The sequence below is a fragment of the Poecilia latipinna genome, unplaced genomic scaffold, assembly GCF_001443285.1.
Source record: "Poecilia latipinna isolate Pla-1442-1.1 unplaced genomic scaffold, P_latipinna-1.0 Scaffold1018, whole genome shotgun sequence".
NCBI classification, from domain to species: domain Eukaryota; kingdom Metazoa; phylum Chordata; class Actinopteri; order Cyprinodontiformes; family Poeciliidae; genus Poecilia; species Poecilia latipinna.
This window is the reverse complement of record NW_015113634.1, coordinates 128,627-150,635: the sequence shown is the minus strand read 5'-3', so window position 1 is coordinate 150,635 and position 22,009 is coordinate 128,627. Positions and strand designations below refer to the sequence as shown.

The window sequence follows — 22,009 nt, the reverse complement described above, 5'->3', positions numbered from 1 at the left end:
AGCCAGACATTTACATGGAGCTGTCAGAATTGGGAGCAGAGCTGAGGCCCTCCTGCTCCGGCCGCCGCACACAAAGAAGGACGTAATTGATAATGTACAACACAGCCTGAAGGGACGAGCGGCGTCTTCTTCCTCCTCCTATTTCTTTTTCTTCTCCCCCTGACCCCCCCCCCCCCCCCTCGGGCAGCTGCTCTGCACATTTCACACTCGTTAAAGCACATGACATGCACGGACCTACAGCAGGTTTTGCACACAAACTCCTTTTTCTACCCGTTTCCGTACTGACCGCGCCGTCTGCACTCCCATATGCATTCATTGTCGGTGTGCTCTAATTAAACGACTGTAAAGGACAAGTTTTGAACACTCGGAGGCCTTTGAAAGAGATCCTGGTGAATGCCTGCCTGTCTGCATTGGGATTTATTTGCTGTGAATTTGTGTTCATGCAAATTTAATGAGCTGGAACTGAGGAAAAAAAAAAAGAAAGGGACAGAAAAGAGAAGAGAACTGATATGCTTACCTATTTGAATGTACGTAACTATGGTTACACAAACATGAAAGCAACAGGAGGCCTTTTCAGTCCAGGTTTTGATTCACCCGGTGACTCTCGATGTAAGGAGGATGCAAAGGAAGGGAAAAAGAAGCACAACAGTGCAATATGTTTTATTAAGTAGCTGGAATTTCTGTCCATCATAAACATCCTCTATGTTGGCCCGTGGTTACATTCAGCCAGTTAAAATGGTTCTGAAGCATATTTTGTCTTGTTTAACCTGATAGACTTTATTTTCATGCCTTGAGGTGATATATGCTGTGAACTGCCACTGAATAAATCAACTGAATCGAACCGAACGGCATCCATCAGCCTCCCTACTGGTTACAAAGTTTTTATTTTCATCATAGAGGGTTTTGACATAGAAGAAACGGCCAATTGTTATAACCAAAAAGTCTTTTTCGTGGTCATCTTCAAGCTTTTTCAGAGTGTATTTGTCAGTTTTAGGTTTTTGAGGTGGTAATGGCTAACGTACCTAGATAAACACATTTTTAAAATGTATTAGTAATGAAGATTCTAAACTAAAATGCTACGTCCACTAGGGGATGTCTATAAAAAATACAATGAAACAAAGACAAAAGAAAACTTGTGGGGTAAAATATCAGGTTGAAGATAGAGAGGCACCCACCAGAGTTTTCTGACCAATTTGTTGCATCTGAGTTTCAAAAAGCTTTAAGCCACCGAAATAGAAATGAGTCGATTCAGATATTTCTTTAAGTACTGTGATTTGAGAAGAGACCATTCAAAATATGTTTTTATAGCCTACTTGATAGGAACTTTGTATTAGTTGCATGGAAAAGCAGCATTGTGTGTGTTTGAGACATCAGTCTAAAAACAGGGTTTCAGTGTTATTTTAAAACATCAAGAAAAGGATTATGTAGTTTTAGATTTAGCTTCTTACGCCAGCAAGAAGCCCTTATTCTTTTACCACCAACATTAGATCCCGTCTGTTCCTTGGCAGACTGAGGCCGAAAGGATACTAATTTCAGCCGAACTGTTGCCTGCTGAGGTCACACTACTAGCTATTTGAAGGTCATCTGAATATACAGCAAATGTACCTTTTAAATAACATCTTACATGTTCTTATGCTTTTCTGATTTCATTTTGAAGCGCTTTACTGAAATTAGACAGCTTTGAGTCTTCTTCACTCAGTAACAGCATCTGCTCTGAGGAGTGTTTTTGCTGCGTGGTAGAGCTCAGGCATGATGCGTTCACCAGTCAGAGAAAGGTTTTGAGTTTCATCTGGCTGGTCACTGGCTAGAGCTGACCAAGCTGTGAACTGGCCCTGGCTGGCTGAAGAGTGTTTATTAAATATATCTTAGGGCTCAGAGGGAGTGCTTGACTAATTAAATGTCAGTCTACATTCACATATTTTTTCTTGCTTTACTTCAAAATAAATAAATAAATAAATAAATAAATGGCAAGGTGGCAACTGAATTCTCCACCATCTATTTTGTAACTCCGGTTTTGGAGCGATATCATTATGTTGCCATTTTAACACTGAAAAACAGTATGGATAAACAATTTTAAGGAATTTAAGTGAACAATTTCACACATTCAGACTCTGCAAAAACAGACATTGTGCACTGAGGACACTTCAAATAACATACAGACAGAAATCAGGACGATTTACCACTGTAACTATTACTACTTTTTGGTGGCCATGTTGGTTAGGGTTAGTGTGGATCCCTGGCTTCCACACTATGAACTTGAATTAGCTTAGAGAGTTAAATCAAATCATTGTATTACAGTTCAGTTTATTTATATGGCAGCAATTCACAACACAACACAAAAAGTAGTCAGTTCAATCCAAGCCCACAGAAAGATTCCAACTCAAGTACATTCTGAATCGGGACTTGTTCATCACACAAGATCAGTTTGTTATTAAGTCTGCAGCAAAGTAGAAATAATGCATCATGAAATTCAAGCTGCTGTTAAAAAATCTCTTTTTACCTTTTCTAAAAGGTGTTCCCACACATTTATTTTCATACTGAGGGTTAATGATGTAAGTAGGTTTGGTGAAGTTGGGTCATTGTCTGTTCGGAAAACCCGTCCGTCCCCAAGCCCTAACTTCCTCCTCTGTACCTTTAGATGCAATAGTTAAACGTTTATTTTCACCTGAAGCCATTTTGTGAAATCCTCCAGCAAAACAGCCCCACAACATGCTGCTACCTCTCACGTACATCCCAGTAGGTGTTCTCAGGTTTTCAGGTTTTTCTCTACTTCCTCCAAATATAATGACCAAGAGCCTGCCTCCATGTAGGAGACAGCTGGACATTTATGTGCTGTATAAACTTGCACATGGCTGCTCACATTGAAGAATTCAGCACAAATTCAAACATCTGGAAATTGTACCCAAGGATGACCAATTTACTAAGATTTATTAATAACTTGAGTCATTAAGATTCATTAATAACTTGATTGAAAGGAGGGCAGAGAGAAAAAGAGGACATGCAGTAAATGATCTGAGGTCAAACCCGGATCAGCTGTGCACCTGCTCTTCCACTGAGCTGCATTTTTTAAAAATATACATATTTATTTAAATCTCCCTTATAACTCAATTTCATTCTTTTTAATATTGAGTATTCCAGGCTATATTTATTGGTCATGATTCTGATCCTGGGTGGGGCATAACCCTCCTATGAAATATGACAGATTATGAATGCTGATCATAAGGGAGTCCTGTTGAGTGACTCTTCAGACTATAATTAGATGTTTGAAAATTATCTTAAATTTGGTCTCAGTGGCCGGCGCACTTCCACTAATCCGCTAATGCTATAGTAGAGGAACTAATTGTTTTATTTAGTTCTTTTTGATAACTTTTACTAACTTTTTGATAAGGGCAATTAGCTTCCCCAAATTTATTTTTATAGATTAATTCTAAAGCACAAATTCACTTGGCTGTTTTGTAAACCTTCAGTTGAATAAATATTGCTGCAATCTGTGTTGAAGTTTTGCTTATCGACTGTTGAGAACTTTTCAGGTAATTAGTAGTTTACATTGTTGCTCATTTTTCAAATCAGGTGAAGATTGTGGAGTTTTCCCTCCTCGAGTTCTCTTTTTTATTTTTATTTAATCTTTATTTTGTTTACCTTAGTCAAACGAATGAGTAAGGTAAAGAAGTACCTGCTAAACGGTTTAATTTAGCGCCTTAACATGTTAGCATTAGTTTAAGCTAAGTACAGTGTTGGAATAACGCTTTGGCTTTAGCGGAAGTAATGTTTACGATTATTGCTTTAGGCATGGACAGCTGTTCTTCATATGTAAAAAAAATATCTATGACTGTCAAAAAATATGATAAAAATAGATGTGATTTTGTATGGGAGAATAAAAAAGAAAGAATCCATTGTTATCCCTTTAAAGTTGGCAATCTTTCCACATTTAGACGCTAAAGTGAATTTTGGGTTGAATGCAGGAACATATATGACAAGCTCACAAATGACTATGAGACACTTGTCTTCCCTCTCAGAAGGACTGAAGCGCTCAGTAGTGGCCGGACAGAAAGCGACGTAGCCTGATTGAAAATGTTGATGCCTGAGAGGAGCGGGCTGAGGCGGGGCACAGGAAGGAGGGGTTCGGGGGCTGCACCTGTACCTTCAGCCAACTGCTAATGAATGTACCCTCGATGGGAGTCAGGGGCGAAGAAAAGCCTTTAACAAGAACAACAGCTTGTTTCATCCTCCTCGCATCCTTCGTCCTCTCCTTCTTTTCATAAGTAGTCTATTAGCAGGAAAGGGGTTCTGCCAAATAGGGTGAAGACGAGAAAAAAAACGACTCAGAGAAACTAAGACCCTATGTTTGAATCCCACTGTGACTGTGCCAACTTGACTAAAGAGGAGCTACAAAGCAGTTAAGTGGATGGGCAAGCCGGGGTGTCTGTAGGGGGGATGAAAGGCTTGTAGACGGGGAGCGTGCAGAAGGAAGTGTGGGACAGAAAGAAGGGACAGCAGAAATATATAAAAAAACAGAGTCCAGTAATCAAAGCTAATGGCTCCATTGTGTCTAGAGAGCATCTGATAGCTTTATAGAGGAACCCTAAGCGTGGAGAGGTAGCAACGAGGAGGTGTGGTCCATGGTCAGTGTGTGCACGTGTGTGTGCGTGTGTAAGTGTGTGTGCGTGCACGAGGGTTAACACCTGCTCCTTTGTGGCTTTAAAAGCCGAGGCACAAACACACACACACACACATTGACGCACGCATCTCCTCTTCTTAAAAGGGTTATTACAGCGGCCCGTGTGTTTTCGCTTTATTATTATATTCAGCGTAGTTATGATTGTCGGCCCCTCCGCTTACAGGGGCCGCGGCCCCCTGCGCCGGCGCCGCCTGTTGCCTCCGCGCAGACCACAATCATGAGTAGCACTCAGAAGCAGGAAATTACAGGGGGAGCGACGGGGGGGGGGCGGGGGGGTGCTCCTAGTTTGTTTTCCATGTAACCCTCATTTGTGATGAAGCGAACATGATGTTAGCATGTTTTAAGTGTGTTTTTGTTTTTTTTTTGTTTTTTTTCCGTGGCAATGGAGCAGTGTGTGTGAACACAAGTGTCTAGATGCGACGGCCTCTTTTGCGTCAGCGCCACACTTCATCTGTGTTTGAACGGGAACATTTTGAACGGATCTTTTTATAGCAGCTGTTTTGAAGCACACAAAGACAATGAACTCTGGAGGCTTTTTTCAACAACTAACCACTGACTGTCTCTTTTTATCTCTCTCTTTTTTCTGTTTCCTCCTGTTTCTTCCCTTGTTTGCCTTTCTCTTTCCTCCCCTTCTTGCCTCTTCCTTTCATCCCAGATGAGTGTGGAGGGTGACGACAAGCGAACTCGCACTCGGTCAAAGGGAATCAGAGGTGAGCATCGGTAGCGTCTCTCCACCTTGTCAAGCTTTTTGCAGCTGTTAAATACACATTCAGTCACCCTGATTCACATGCAAACATCCTCCGCTCGTCTGCCGGAGCTGACTGATTACTTGGTTTTGTTTGCGTACATTGCATATGTTCCACGTAGAAGAGTTTATGTAAAATTTAGCTCAGGGAGTAACTATTTCTGCCCATGTGTACTTCTGGATAATTCTGACATGTTTGATGGATCATAATCCAGATGTTTGACAGTCTGCTGCTGTTGAAGAGTAGTTATTGTTTCTACTATGGAAACACTGGCTAAGTATTGAACAAGACAAGATTATGTTGGTATTTCCAGACTCCCACTGTCTAACTGCTCATTCCAATCCACCAAGTCGAGTCTGGAAAAGTTTGGAGTTTGAAGCAACATTTGTAGAAACACGATTTCTTTCATTTCCCCCAACTTTTTACATCAGGTTGTGTAGCACTAGCTAAACTTGGACTCAATCTTCAGAATCAAGCTTATCTAAGTAATTATTTCTATCACAGTCAACATCATGCTTGTTGGAAAGAAGAGTAACTATTTTTTCAAGTCCTCCAGTACTTGTATGCTATATGCATTTATTTATGTCTTAGAATACAAAATAATAATTCCCTAAATGAAACTTTGTAGTTGGAAGTAAATGAGTCCTCCATGCTTCATTTATAAAATATCAATAACTGTAGCTAGCTTAATCTGCTGCTGATCAGTTAGCGCCCAGTTAGATAATAATTTTGGATCAGAGCATAATGCATCTAGTTTGCAAAAGGAGAATATTTTGACGTATAGCGGTTAGGTCAGACAAACACCTCAGATATGAAGCAAGCAAACAAAGACATCATTTTCTCTTGTCCTCGTTTACTGGACTACAGCAGATGACCACAGTCATAACATGACCATAACTATGTATCAGAACCAGTCCATCAATCCATTGTCTATACGTGTTTGTTCATGCTAACCTCAACTTCCGATTAGAGATAGACAAAGGATGAACAAAGTCCTTGCTGAGTTTATTTGCTTGATTTAAAGATTACTATAGGTTAAGCCTGAATCATTTAGTCCCTCAGGATCTTTTTTTTTTCATTTTGTTGTGTTGCTATTTCACATGTTTGTAGTTTTGCTCATTTTAGACCAGACTTTTTCAGATACTAAAGAGATTAGTCAGCTCCACATCCAAACTTTCAGCCAAAATCATTTATTTTTGAAAATAAGTAAAATGGAATGAGATGTTATTTTAAGTCTTACTGAATAAAAAAGAACCTTAAGGGTCTTTGTAGGGTACTGAAATGAGAATAAACACACAATTTATTTATATTTCAAAAGTATATATCTGAAATCCAATTGACCTCAGTTGAACAGTGTCTAGATTTAATAGAACGACTTTGTTTGCTCTTTACACAAAGTGCTTTGAAATGTTTTTTTGCTAACTAATGCTAAATAAAACAAAATTCATGTAAAGATGATATAATCGAAGTTTTTTTTTTAACCATCTCTGTCGCCTGATGTGTGTAAAGATTTCCTAAAAGAATTGAGGCCTTGTATTTCGGATCTAAATCCTTTTCTTTGCAAAAAAAAAAGAACGATGCAAAACGTTAATGTAGGAAAACATCTGCCAGAGAAACAGAAAGCTGTCTTCAAGTCAGTTCAGCTGCGATTCTGACGTGTAGAAGGAATCCTGTGCAGATTGGTAATTTATGTATGGCGTATCCTTGAATGAGTGTCTAATATGCACATATTTATAAAACTTTCTTTTTGAGTGTGTTTGTTCATAAGTGTGTGTAGGTGCGTGTGTGTGTGTGTTTGATGTTTTGAAGAGAGACAGCAGAGCGGCAGTTCACGAAGCATTCAGAGTGCAAGAAGGCGTCCAGTCATTCCAACCGCATGATGAAAGACTGAGAAACTGAAATGATGCACACACACACACACACATACACACACACACACACACACACACACACACAGACAAAAAAGAAGAAGCTTGTGTGTGTGTTAGTGTTTATTTTTTTTATTTTGGAGTAGCCAGCTACCCAGGTTGCTTCTGACATGTGATTAATGCGTGTGATATCAGAGCCCAAACTGAATTCTCCAGGATGCTATTGTTTTCTTATTTTGCTCCAAATGAAAATAGGATATTTCTCCCAACTCGTTCTATCGCTCAACTCGCCCAATCGATGCCCCACAGCCGGCCCGGAGCGGGCTGCTGTGCGCCAGCACAGCTTGATTTATGTTTTCGAGGCAATTACTATAAGTTGCCCCTGAAAGAAGTTCTGTTTTCTACTGATGAAGGCACTTTTTTTTTTGCTTTTTAATTTCATTTTCTCAATTATGATAACTAAAGTGTAACAATTAATCTTGTTTTCTTGCTGAAGTCTGCACATAACCCGCCTCCTTTTCTGAGCAGGAGTGGGCTGATTTAGGCTTTCCGTGTGTGTGTGTGTGTGTGTGTGTGTGTGTGTGCATGTGTGTGTGTGTGTGTGTGTGTGTGTGTGTGTGTGTGTGTGCATGTGTGTGTGTGTGTTTGTGTTTCCACCTGCCAGATTTTACACTGCATTGTTTGTTTCGTGCTCAATCTTGCATGTGTGCTGATGTGTGTATGTTTATATATAAATATATATGTATGTGTGTAAGTAAACTCAGAAGGTGTAGGGGTTTTTTCCCCATCTGATCACACATTCAGCAGCGTGTAAGCCTCTATGAGAAAATCCTCATGGGGTTCGTATGCATTTGTGATTTATTGATCTGGGTTTCTTTTAGCAGCGCTGCGTTCTGAGCAGTCATTCACCTTTGTTCTCCCTCTTCTCTCCTCTCCTTCCTTTTTTTTTCTTTCAGTTCCCATTGAGCTCGTAGGACAAGAGCTAAGGTAAGGAAACACCTTCATCTTTGTACAGAATCCTTTCATAAAGTTCTTTTATGTGCGCCGCCGTGCAGCAGCCCCCCTCAGCACTCGTACACCAGCGGTGCTCCTTCAGACAATGCTGTATAATATTAGTTTTTATTCGTTATTATCAGCACTTTTCAGCTCATGGTCAGTGGCTCCAACATGCTGCTATTGATTCCTGGCAGCCTTTTGCTGTTTCCTGCTACGAGCGCGTACAGTAGACGCGATGAAAGAGCCGTGTGATCTCTTTTACTTTCCGATGGAAGCGTGAGCCGGGAGGACGGCAAGGCCTGATTATGTAGTTTCGTCTGTCGGCCTCTGCCTTCCTGTAGTTTCCCACACAGCCGACATCTTTGGGGACCAGGAAGCTGCTTCTCCTCCCCCCCTGTCCTGCAGATTAATGGTCTGTGGGCCACGTCCGGTCCGTTTGATGTCCTCATCCGGCCTGTGGAAAACTTGGAAATCAAACATGAATGAAATGTTAATCTGTGCATGAATCTGAATATGTTGCTTTTATTTTCGAGAAATAATAATAATAAAAAAAAGAAAACAGCTTTCATTTTCCCATTTGGGATTCAAGTCCTCCAGCAGTGAGCCGCCTGCTACCCAGTCCCTCCAGGAAGTTGCGATGTTGCAACTATTAATGCAAATCCAGTCATCATTCGCAAATTTGGCACGTATTTGTGATTTTCAACAGTCGTAGCAAAATTTCACCTTCTGCATTGCATTCATTTCTGACCAATCACTGCAACCTGGCTGAATTTTAACTAACTCCTTTTGTCCCTTGATAATTAAACTCCCTGTTTCACAACGTCTCTTGAAAGCTGAGCTTATAAGATGACAGCATAAAAGCTAAAGAATAACATTCCCCGTTTTTTCACATTTCTTTTTTTCAAAAACCTTTTTGAGAAGTTCTGTAGAATTTGTTTCTTCTTTGAAAACAGTTCATGTTTTAACTTGAATGACCAATTCTTCTTTTGCACTTGATTTGATTTATGTTGAGGATATTTCAAGAAGGTGCTTGAAAATGTCACTTTCACTTTAAATCTTTAAATCTTGTCTTTTTGGGAAAGGTTATGTGCAGCACTTCCAAATATTTTTTTTTAAGTCTGTGTTATGGCATACATAAACTTTCTAAAACATTTGCAACTTTTGAAAAAGGTTGCTGCAAAACTAGTCATTTTAAGCCGCAACAATCCCAAACAAAATATAGCAATACCCAGGAGGGACTGACTGAGGTAAGCAGGTTCTGTATTAACGGAGAAACTCCAATTCAATTATCAAACCAAACATACAGTGGAATATGAAATCTTACTAATTTTTTTTACATTTATTTTTTGGAAAAGTCATTTATGGGCCTTCAAAATGAGCAATCTCTGTATCCCATTTCAGAATACAAAGCCGTTGTAATTTCCAATTTTTTTTTTCATAGTCCTTTCAGAAAATGTCTTTTTTGTCATTACGGCAGTAGAAGATATTCTTTCTATTGACTGCATGAGCACATTTCTGTGTGTGGGATGAAAAAGAGTCAAGTTTAGGAATTTTTTTTAAGTACTGCTCACCAAAACAATGCGAAAACTCATCAAGCACAAAAACATCCAATTTGCATAAATGGGATGAGGGAAAAAAAAGTTTTTTGTTTTTTTTACGAGAAAAAAAATAATTGAAAAATTGCTATTCATATCATTATTGTAATATGGCAAGGTGTCCACATGGAGCTCAAAATGAAGAGATCGTTCAGGATTTTGTTACACAATGTAAAATCTCAGTTGTCTGCAATTTCTAAGGTTTTCCACATGAAGACAAAAGTATTTTTACAGTTTATTGTAAAACTGGGAAAGTTTTGGTTGTCAGTCCTGGTTTGTCATGAGGCCCTCTGGGGAAAAAAAAAAGATTTTCCTCCCCTGTTCTAAATGATTCTCCTCATCCCAGCCTTCATTTTGTCATACTTCACCTCGGAGCATTGATCTGCACTCAGCGCGTTGAAAAAAAAAATAAAGCTTTGCTTTTTTTAGGGATTAAGAGAGAGGGAGAGAAAAAAGAAAACAGTAGGGAAGGCCAGCGAGTGTCTCATTTAAAATGCTAATGCGGCAATTTTTAATAAGTAAAATTAATAATAGGGATAATTGGAGTAATAAAGGGCAATTGCTGGGGGAAGTTAATGAGAATTAAAATGAGCTATCCTGAGGGGTCATGGCAACCTGAATCAAAAAGCAGAGAGAAAAGAAAGGAGTGAGTACCGAAGATGATGGTGATGATGATGATGACTGGTGAAGAGAGGCGAACAGGGGAAATTACAGCAGGTCTCGGCTGATCTTTATCGCTCGTAGTAACAGGATATAGGCCAGGGTTGATGTACGACACATAATATTCTGCTTCCCCCGGCTGGATGCCACCTGCATTCATGCATCATGTGTGTCGGCTGGACGGGCCGGGCTGCATATCTTCCTTTGTACATGTGCATTTGTGTGACACGTTTGCCCCGTTTGCATCTCTTTGCTTTGTTTTCTTTATCTTAATTTTCTTTTTACTGCCTGTGTTTATCACTGCTGCTGCTACTGCACAAGGACTAAAATGCTCTTGTGTCTTAAACATATCTCTAACCTCCATCCATTCCATCCAGCTGCCCCACCCCTGGATGCAATGGCTCCGGCCATATCAGTGGGAGATACTCACGACACAGAAGGTAGGGCAGATTAAACCCACCCTCTGTCTGTCCCCCCTCCTCTGTCTGCCATCCTCCACCTGCTGTTTGCTTTTAGAGTCAATCAGAGGAAACAGGTTTGAGATGCAAAAAGCGCTTCCACAAATATGAATTTGAACCCTGCAAGATTCAGCAGTACGATTTAGATTAGATATTATAACGATAGGGTTCCGTATGATAATAAGATTTTTTTGTTAAAGTTTGAAAACGGCAGGAATTTTCAAAAGACAGTTCACTTGAGAAATCATTTTGAAACCATCTAATCATCTAAATCTAGCTGTAAAGTGAATCGTGTTGAGGAAGCGTGGCAGTCAAGCTTTTTGCTAAGGCTACATTCAGACGAGACCAACAGGCTAAGAATTTTGATTCTTTCTTCTGTTTTAAATAAGGGCTGCAGCCTGGTGAAAACCAGTCCTGTGGTCTGGACCCTCGGTTGTTGCCCATGACGTGTGTAGATACCAGTTTGACGCTAAGAAGCTTACCGGAAATTAAACATTCGTCCTCCACTGCGAGGCAGCTGCTAATGCTAATTCATTATTTGGAAGCGCAGCCAACACGGACTGAACAGCTTCGTTCACTAACTACAGCCAGACTGCAATACTAAAACAGCCTGGAAAACCAATGTCATTGTTCACAATGAGTCCTTCTGTTCACTGATTTGCCCGTTTAAAATTTTACCAGAGAAATCCACTTCAATGGGAGAAATCCCAGACAGAACACTGAAGGGAGATTAGAACTGAGCAGGAAGACTATCGCCAGGAATACCGTTAATCCAGGTGTTTGTTAATGACCTGTGTTTAAAGGGAAGCTATGATTACAGAAATTTCAAATTTAAAAACTAACGATATCGCTGACACTCCCAAAAACAAACACATTTAAACGGGATTAATTTGTCAAAAAGTGACCATGAAAAATTAACAAAAAACAATGAATGACTCACTTTCTGCTGATAATTTGAAAAGATTACACGTTTGAATTAAAATGTTTGATCTCATACAAGAAATTCAAATCATCATGATGATTTATTTCCAAGTCCATGTTTTTTGTACCCATCACTAAATATCTAATATCATATTTCATATTTTAGGGGCCACATATACTGTGTCAAAAGGATTCCATCCTTTCTGAAATATAGACATTCATAAAACCCCAAATCTAAGAAAGTAGTCTTATTAGACTCTTTGATATTTTGTCTGGGTCTTTCTAAACTTAATTGTGAAAGTGAGACATCAGCTTTTAATTTGACTGTCAGGCCTCTATCACAGCCTTCAACATCTCAGTGTCCTGGTCCTTTCTTTTCCTTCGGTTTTGAACCTATGTGTTGCCTTGGGAATTCATTATTAATTAATTAATTAATCAATTTTCACTGTAGAAATACAATATTATTAACTTAATAAATTAATTATTAAAAAAATGAATGATACACCAGGCAATCAAGACCAAACTGAAGACTGAGTTGCTGCTCACAGCTAAGAAACACTTGAGTCCCAACGTGGATTACAGATGAAAAACGAATGATCCATAACATTTTAATTAAACAGCTTCAAACCTGATGGGCAGCTGGTGGGCTGTGCACTCAGATCCCACGTTTAGATGAACACACACACACATATACAAACTGTCAGTGAAAAGCTGAGACTCTTGCAGTTTGATCTGATGTGACAAACTTGACAACACAGTGATCACAGCAGGACTAATAGATGCCAACATCAGGCAAAGAAGTAACTGACCTATGAATCTCTACATGTCAACATTATTCTGACACAAGATGGCCTCTCTCAATTAAATAAACACTAACAGCCTTACTGAAACCTTTTGACTTCATCACCCGTATGGTGTTCCATACTTTGCCAAACATTTGGATATGTTCGAATTGTTTATAGGTAATGCACGGACTTTAAGACAAAACAACCTCCTTAGATTTTGATATTTTGATTGAAATTTCTCTGAGAAATGATATCTCTGTCATATGAACAAGCTAAAACTAGAATAATAATTAAATGAATAATAATTCTCAAGGTCGTTGGCAGAACTATTTTTGATGTGTTGAAGCAGAGGGAGCGCTCCATGTACTCCATGTTCTTCGATGTTTATTTGTAACTACAACCATGTATCATTCGCCTCCTCCTCCACGTGGAGGCACCACGTCATGATGGTCTTTCACGTGAAATCCCATTAAAGTATGCAGTTGTTTTTGTAATATGATGAAGTATTTCTAAATAAATAAAATTTTAAGGCTAAGGAAACGCTTTCACTTTAGAGACAATAAGCTTCAGATTTGACGAGACATTTGGCCGTAGTTTAATTGTGCAATTGTATAACTTGACAAACTAAAATGGAGGCAGTATGGTGTCTGTTTTAAAAGAATCCAAAATGAAGCACTTATGGTTTAATACAACTCTGATTACTTAGATATGTAGAGTTGCATTTCCAGCTTTAATGTTGCAGTATGAAAGTATTATAAGGAATATGCTTTTTACATATTTGCTGAAACTGTCACCATGTCATGACAGTTTGCTATGAGACAGATAATTTGTGAAGAAAATTGATCTCCTCCATCTTCTCCTTGAGCTACTGCTGGGGAGAGCTAGAGCAATTGGTTGTTTTTGGTCTGGATGCACCGCTCCAGACCAAAAACAACCAATCAGAGCCAGGAGGAGGGTCATAGCACTGTCTATAAATCTTGTATAGTTGCTGCTAAATAATGCCAGAGAAACAACTTATCTTTACAGGGAAACTGTTTATCTGCCATCATCTGTGGCCACGCTATGTAGCCTGAGCATTCACAACAGGCTATGCTAGCTGCAGAGAGCAGGGAGAGGGGTAGGGAGGGGAAGTGAGCAGCGCCATAAGTACGGTAATTGACAGCACCAAGACCCACCTCCTGTCTCTGATTGGTTGTTTCTAGTTAGCCCTGGGAACGCTGGGAACACTGGGAGACAGCAGAGGAGCTCAATGTTTTCACAGGTTATCTGTCTCATAAACTGTCATGGCATGGTGACAGTTTCAAGAAATATACCAAAAAAAAACAACAAATTTATAGAAATGACACTGCGGCGTTAATGTGAAAGCATCACTTAAGATCAGAGGAATCTGAACTACAACATGAGTAACAACCAATCAAAAGATGCCGTTTGCATCTGTTTTCCTGCTTTGAATCTTGAAGCCAACAGCAGCGAGATGTGATTTTGTCCAGCTTCTTCACTTCAGCCTCATTTCTCCTCCTTCCATTCCACACATGTGCTGTCACCCGCAGAGACCCTGTGATGCCTAAAGGGGGTGGGAGGGTGGAGGTTCACTGGTTTGTGACTCCTCTTTATTGAAGGGAAGATATTAGCTATCTGTTTACATGTGTATTCGTTCAGCAGGCAATTTCAGATGCACTTTGTTTATAGATCGTCCCTCGGTCTCCCTCGGCATCTTCCAGGTGCGAATAAGAGGGAGTTTATTGGATTTCACCCTCTGCTGCCTCGCCCGCCAGCCCGCCTCTCCATACAAGTTGTTCATTAAACGTTCCACTCAATTGGCTGAGATTGGTTTTGATGTCTAAGGGAGCGAGCGGGGCGCCACCCACAGGCCATATGTCATACTGCAAGATCAGCTCCATGCTTCTTCATCTCTAAACTTTTTTTGTTTTGTTTTGTTTTTTTTCTTTCCTTCTGCTTCTTGATACTGCATGAGCTTTCACAAAGGTCAAAGGTGAACTTGATTCTGGTCCTAAAACGGTTCCGATTGTGTCTCCTCCCCTACAAGCCTTCTGGCTTGCCCCATCGCCAGGAAGCGCCGTCTGGAGGAAGCTGAGCAGGAGCAGGAACAGGAAGCGGAGAAGCCCGCCTCCAAGAGGAAGTCCCACCCCCTGAAGCTTGCCTTGGATGAGGGTTTCAGCGCCGAGAGCGACGGCAGCAGCGAGGCAGAAGAGGAGGCCGAGAAGGATGGAGGGAAGCTGGAAAAGGAGGTCACTGGGTCAGGAGAGGAGGAAGAGAAGGATGGAGGTGCGGAGGAAGAAGAGATAGCGGCTGAGCCCCTGGAGAAGGATGCTGAGGGACTGATGAAGGAAGAGGAAGAGGAGAAGGAGACGCAGCAGCAGGAGGAGGAGAAAACATCAGCAGGTGATGAAGGTAAGGCTTAACAATCTGAAGGTTTTTCACCTTTTTTAATGTTAACTTTAGACAAAACTTCTAACTTCATAAGTTTCCTCCATCAGTTTCTTCTCCTTAAATATTAAGACATTATTCAGCCATTTTTGTTTTGAAACAGTATTTTCCACACAGACAGCATGGAGCCTGTGAATGAAGCATCCCGTAACCTTGCAGTAGTTTATGAGTTTATACAGCAGTTGGTTTCTCACACAGAACTTAAGCTGAGGAATTTTTGGAAAGCAACAACCTGTGCAAAATTTTTCCGTTTTATGAGGTTGCTATGACAATCTGGGTAAGCAATCAGGCTGTTTTCTATGGGTTTAAATTTCACTGACAATTTAAAAGAAGAAAACATTCAGATGGACGTTAAAGCTAAATATCGTTCCCAGTTTAATGCTGTTCAAACATTTACTCCTAATGATAATTATTTAACAGGATTTATGGAAAAACAGAAAGTATGAGCTATATTTATTATTTAAGATCATCTCACATGGGAGAAATTTGTCTGAGAAGAGGAGACAAAGCAACAAGGATAAACAATACTTCAAAGTCAATAACAATAAAAACATAAAACTTGCACAAATGAATAACAACAGGGTGATAAATACTAGATGATATTTTCTGTAACAACGAGATTTAATCTGCTTGGGTTTTGTTAATAAAACAAATAAGTAGAGCCGGCCCAACAATAAACGGGGCGTTTATTAAGGCGTTTATCTGACGGGTTTCTGGTAGCAGCGACTCAATCAGAACATTCGTAGACCATCATGACACTGGGCCGAGTTACTGTCTGTGTTGAGACCTAATTTTCTGCGTCTGATTTTATTTTTAAGGCCTATAACAATTATAAACTGATCAGTGCAAACATTTTTATCCAGCAGTTAAACACAAGAAACACTACACATGAATCTGCTGCAGGTTCCTTGCCAAAGGCAGGAATCTCCAACCTGTGGAACGTAAAGTGCAGCAGCATTCAAGCTGTGTGTCAGTGTGGTTACAGGCTAAAACAACACCAGTTATTTGATGCATTTGTTGAACAGGAAAAACATCAGAATTGTTCTGTCTGAGCTCCCAGTCCTCATCAGAACTGATCAAGTTAATTGATTTACAGGTTTTCAATCACTGGTCCATCACTATTTAAGAGTAAAGCGTTTTTCATAAAGCTAATGACCTTTCTTGAATTTTTTTCACAATTTGAAGATCTTCACCTTTCAGAGTGTAATCCTGACTGAATAAAAACAAACTTAGCTTCTTGATTTGTTCCTCTACAAACACTCCAGATACTTCAGGTCTCATCTGGAGGCTTAACTCCATTGGCTGGCAGAGAGATTCAGGTCTGTGTAAATTCTTATCAGGATAGTCACACCCACTGTGTCCATAGTACCATGTTGCCTTTTGAGCATTTAAAATATTTTCTTCTTCTTTTGGTTTGGTTACAAAAATCCTAAAAGATAACAAAAAAGTCTTCTGAAAATAAAACAACGCCTGAATACTTCTAATGGAGTAAACGTCACATTCAATCAATTTCCATGCCCTTGACAGATTACAAAAAATGCAGAGTTAGAGGTGACATGGATTTTGTAGATTTGATTAAAAAAATGTTTCTTTTTCCAGTTGTCAAAGATCAGAACTTGACTCTGACTTTGTGGCTGATTTATCGGTGCACCCATAAAAAGCAGACAGTGAAAAAATTGCACTATTCAAATGAGACCAAATTAAGTATTTTGACCCACATGCAAAATGCTATTCATGGTTGAAAAGTAACACTGCACATCATCCTAAACACGCCATGAAACCTGTTGGTGACGGCATCATTCTCTTGATGTGCTTTTGTTTTTCAAGGACAAGTGAAGCTGAGCTGAGTAGATGGAAAAATGGTTTAGGGTAAGTTCAGGGCAAAATGCGAAAAGATTCAAGGGTGTGAATACTTTTGCAGGGCACTGTAGGTCGATGCTTGGTGACTCAACAATCTGAACAGAAAAATATGTGAAAAAGAAACCAAAAATCCCCATAAAAACCTGTAGAAATCCCTCCGTGTCAATCGTTAAAACCACTTTAAAAAGTTAGTAGAAAGTTCAGAGGGTTTTAAGCAACTATATAAAACTAGGCACAGTGAGTTAGTGCTGTGTTTCTTCATCTTCAAGAGCGTGAGGACACAAAGTGAAGACGAAATGTGCTGCAATACCTCTTGATTAGAACTGGATCAATTCTTTTTCTCTATCTACAAGCTGCAGATTTGTCGCAGCGGGTCGTTTTCACTGCGCTGTCACTTCACAGGCAGCGAGGTGATGCAAGCGATGACAGAGATGCTGCTGACAACAGCTTGAGCTCACTGCATGACTCAGACTGCTGGAACCTCTTCTTCTCTGCCTTTCCACAGAGCAAGAGTGTGTGATTGTGGAGCCGGAGCACCGAGCCACGTCGCCCGACGCCGAGGTGCACCAGCCTCCCTCCCAGAGCGCCGAAGAGGTGGCCGACTCCCTGCTCCACCTGGGCCGGGTCTCCAACGGCCACGCTGTTGGCGTGGTTGTGCAGCAGATTGAAGATGTCAGAGCGGCAGCTGAACGGGGTGAAGAAGCAAAGCATCAGCAGGAGGGGGCCACGCATGAGGAGGAGGAGGCACAAAGATCTCCGGAGGAGTCATCTGTTCTGCAGAATGAGGCGAGGAAGGTGGAGGAAGAACAAGGCGAGCGTGTTAACATGAGCAACCATGTGAGCCATGGCAAACAGATCAAAGGCGAAGAGGAGGAGGAGATGGTGGTGTCGGTGCAACAGACGCAAGAGACCCCGACAGAAGACGAGGAGGACGATGAGAAGGATGAAGAGGAGCAAAGGAGGCCTTTCCTCTCCATATCTGATGTGCCAACCGCCGTCCGAACTATCACCAGCACAGCAGCAGCTCAGGGAACTCACATCAAGACAGAAAACCACATTCTTCAGGAGGACTACAGCAGCGACAGGTACGACTCGCTTCACAACTTCAAAAGCAGCCCTCCTTTAAGCTTCGGCTCCCACGGGGCCAGCCCGCTCGATGACTACTACTCCATCCCAAGGTTGGAGAACTACAAACTCCACAAGGCCTCTTCCTCGGCCTCCCCGGATGTCATCGAAGTGCGATCCGACAAGTCGGAGGACAAAGACTTTGATGACCTCGACGGAGACGATGAGCGAGACGATGAAGACAGCCTGTCTCAGCGTTCCACGGTGACCGATGAGTCGGAGATGTTCGACATGACCAGAGGGAACCTGGGTCTCCTGGAGCAGGCCATCGCTCTCAAGGCCGAGCAGGTGAAGCCCGCCGGGCCTAGAGAGCTGCTCCGCGCTCCAGACCTCCACCACCAGAGATACTTCACCATTGAGGACAGACCCAAGCACCTAGACATCATCCGGAAGACGTACTTCAGCAAAGGTCAGAAAGTCCCTCAAATATTTTACCTGCACAAGTCCCTAAAATATTTTACCTGTAGTGACAGCTCAGCTCTTGGGTCACCTTCAGGAGCGTCATTGTTCTCCTCTGAACATTGATAGAATTTTTTCGAATGTGCTACCACACACCTTCAAATGGACTGCACCACTGCTGTCAGAGTTTGGGCCTCATTGAGGCGAGAGGTGAGAGTTGGACTCCTCCAGGATTGTCCTTTGCCACTGATTCTGCTCACAACTTTTAGAGACAGAATTTCTAGGCTCAGCCAGGGTGTTGAGGGGATCCACTTTGGAGGCCTCAGGACCACACTGAGATGGAGATGGATGACAATTAGCATCTCCAAATTCAAGACTTCAATCTTGAACCAGACATAGAGTAGAGCTTGTCTGGGATGGGGAAGAGGTCCTGCCCCAAGTGGAGGAGTTCAAGTGTCTCAGGGTCTTGTTCACAAATGAGGAAAAAAATTGCGAACAATAGGAAGATTGATGCAGCATCTGCTATGATGGGAGCACTGCAGCAGTTTGTTGTGGTGAAGAGAGAGCTCAGTTGGCTGATCTATGTTCATTACCTTCATCTATGGTCACAAACTCTGGGTAGTGACCAAAAGACCAAAAGTGATTAAAAATGTTTACTCTGTAGGGTGTCTTGTTGGAGATAGAGTGAGAAGCTTGTTCATCTCGGTCGGACTCAGAGTAGAGCCGCTGCTTCTCCGCATCGAGAGGAGCCAGTGCAAACGGCTCCTCAACTCCTAATATTTTGGGATTCCCCCAGAGGAGGTGCCCCAAATGAGGAGGAGGGAAGTTTGGGTCTTAGATTGCTGATCTGGTGACACCCGATTGAGTGGAAGATAACGGATGGATAGTTATATATACTATTCACATTGTAATATTTATGGCGAAAGCAAACAGTTGCGGGGAAACTCTTAAGTAAATCAGCGCGAATGTTCACATCCAAACAATGGAAGCAGCGCGTCCAGATAAACAGCAAACCAAATAAACAGCGGTGAGTCACAGAGCTCTGCGCGGATCCTCCCATCTCCGTTGTAACGTGGATGAAGAGACTCCAGCTGAGCAGACAGCACCGGAGTGTGGAGAGGAAGTGCTCGAAGAGAGGCCGAGGAAACGGCACGTCAAGAGAGGAGAAGGAGGAGTGTGGGTTGCTCCGCTGCTAGCGTGCGTGGAGTGTTTGTTTACGTGTGCTCGGGCCTCGTATTTCACTGCTGGCACGCTGCCCACTTGTCATGCTCACGGTGAAGCAGCAGTGTGATTACATGCCTGGTAGTGCTGCCCTCTCCTTGGCCCCAGCTCCCTCCTGTGGTGGCGTTCATGTTCTCCTCGTCGCTAATTAGGAGATGCATGTCTCGTTAACATTCAATTTGAAGGCCAACAGAGCATCGCTCCGTCCTCTTGCTCCACTTTCCTCTCCAGTGGCACAGATATTTCCTGGCCCACCTCCAAAATCATTTGGGAGGACCGCGCTTAGTTTTTTAAATTTATTTTACTGACGTATTTGTTAATTAAACAAACAAGAGAAAACATGAAACAAGCGGTCAAACTGCCACAATTTCAATTACTGCTCTGAAAAGCGTTATAATTATTTTTTTTTCACCTGATTCTGACAGAAATAAATATGTAAATAATAATGCAAAACTAATTGGCTACCTTTCAGTCAAAAAATACCGCTTGGATACATTTGAAAATCTTTAAAAATATATATTTGTGAAACACATAGTATTTCATAAACTTTAAAAGGGGAAACAGTTAAAGATAAATAACATACAAGTAAAAAAATACATGAAACTATTTATAATAATGCTTAGGTATAACTAAAGTAGAACGAAACAATTAAAGTTCAATTTCCATCCATCTATCCATCCAAACTCAAAATTCCCTCTTTGCTGCTAAATTGTTCAATAAATAGACAGGTGAGTTCAGCAACAAAGATATTTGTTGCTGAACCTAATTCTTAACTTAATTCAATCTAGTTCTTACTTTTGAGGCAAAGACGAATGATGTATGTTTATTATGTATCAAACTCTCATTTTGTGATTGCAGTTTAGATCTCATCCCTTCATTTTCATTTCCCATGTAAAGAAATGAAAAATTGGAAAAACATGAGCAAAATTGATAAGTCATTAAAAAAGAGAGAATGCACAAACCAATCTTGATTTCTTCGAATTATTCATTTTTTACCTCATTTTGTATTGAATATCGTAGCTACAATATCATGTACATCTATAAAAAGCCCTTTTTTCAGCTGAAAGCTAAAATGAAAACATATTCACATATTTGTAAAAGGGAAAAAAAGTTCAATGCAGGTTAATAAGTTTGATCAAACCTTGCAAAAAGATAACGCAGCAACGTCTGCATAAACAGAAATAGTTAAGCGTGGATTATAATATTACTCCAAAGTGTCTCACACACAACTGCTGATGCAAAAAGGACTTGCATATAACTCAGTATTTAAGCTGACACACATGACTGGTCACAGCCTTAAACAAAAGTAGCTCAGTGTGTAACGTCTGTGTAATAAACTCACTGAGATGAAATAGTGGCTTTCTAAACCAAAGCTAGCACGTTCAGCCCCTCATCCTGTCAATATTTAATTACACGTGCCAGTCTCCGCTACAGGCTGACATTTACCTTTCAAATGAACTTAGCCCAATAATAACCTAGATACATGTGAACATTTTATAGATTGTAGTTTTAACCAAAACATGCTCAGCGGGAAATAGTTGGTTGAAAAGCTAAATGGCATGTTTTTAGTTCCTGTGAAAGATCAAGCAAATGCAGTTTGACTGGATCATTTTAAATTCGTGGAGAGTTGATGTGACATTGATTTACAATACGGCCAAAACAGATGAACCAGTGAAAACCTGAGTGGAATTTCAACTGGAAATATGTTTATCTCTACGGCTTGTTTTACAGGCTTATATTTAGGAAAGTCAAGGTTTTTGAAGGTATTTTAGAACATTTTAAACTTAGTTAAAACTGCAGTACGTAACTTTTACAAAGATATGTTTTTTACATATGTGTTAAAACTGTCACCATGTTGCGGCAGTTTGCTATGAGACAGATCATCTGTGGAAAGATTGATCTCCCCCATCTCCTCTCTGAGCTGCTATTCCTGTCAACCAATCAGAGCCAGGAGGAGGGCTTTAACGCTGTCAATTGTTCTTGTTTATACGCTGCTAAATGTGCTAATGGCGGAGAAATAACTTACCGCTCCAGGAAAACTGTTTATCTGCCATCATCAGTGGCCATGCTATCTAACCTTAGCATTCATGGCAGACTTTGCTGTGTGGTGAACGAGCTGCAGCGTAGCATAGACTGTACACAATGGTGATTGACAGCATTAATCCCCTCCTCCTGGCTCTGATTGGTTGTTTCTGATGGAGCAACGTCTTTGTTCAGACAACAGCAAGACCATAGGTAGAAGGGAAAGG

At 40.8% G+C, this 22,009-nt stretch overlaps 1 protein-coding gene across 8 annotated transcripts in view; it reads left to right on the top strand.

The window, feature by feature from the left end:
- Positions 1-22,009, top strand: part of myt1b (myelin transcription factor 1b) — a 66,597-nt gene that overhangs the window by 20,850 nt on the left and 23,738 nt on the right. For 6 of the 8 annotated variants that reach the window (XM_015050906.1, XM_015050904.1, XM_015050902.1 and 3 more), the window contains exons 3-7: positions 5,334-5,388; positions 8,249-8,279; positions 10,921-10,983; positions 14,755-15,119; positions 17,521-18,549. In XM_015050906.1, coding sequence (XP_014906392.1) covers positions 5,334-5,388; positions 8,249-8,279; positions 10,921-10,983; positions 14,755-15,119; positions 17,521-18,549 — 1,543 coding nt within the window. The remainder of the gene's footprint in view (positions 1-5,333; positions 5,389-8,248; positions 8,280-10,920; positions 10,984-14,754; positions 15,120-17,520; positions 18,550-22,009) is intronic. The other 2 variants (XM_015050908.1, XM_015050905.1) reach the window with 1 other exon arrangement.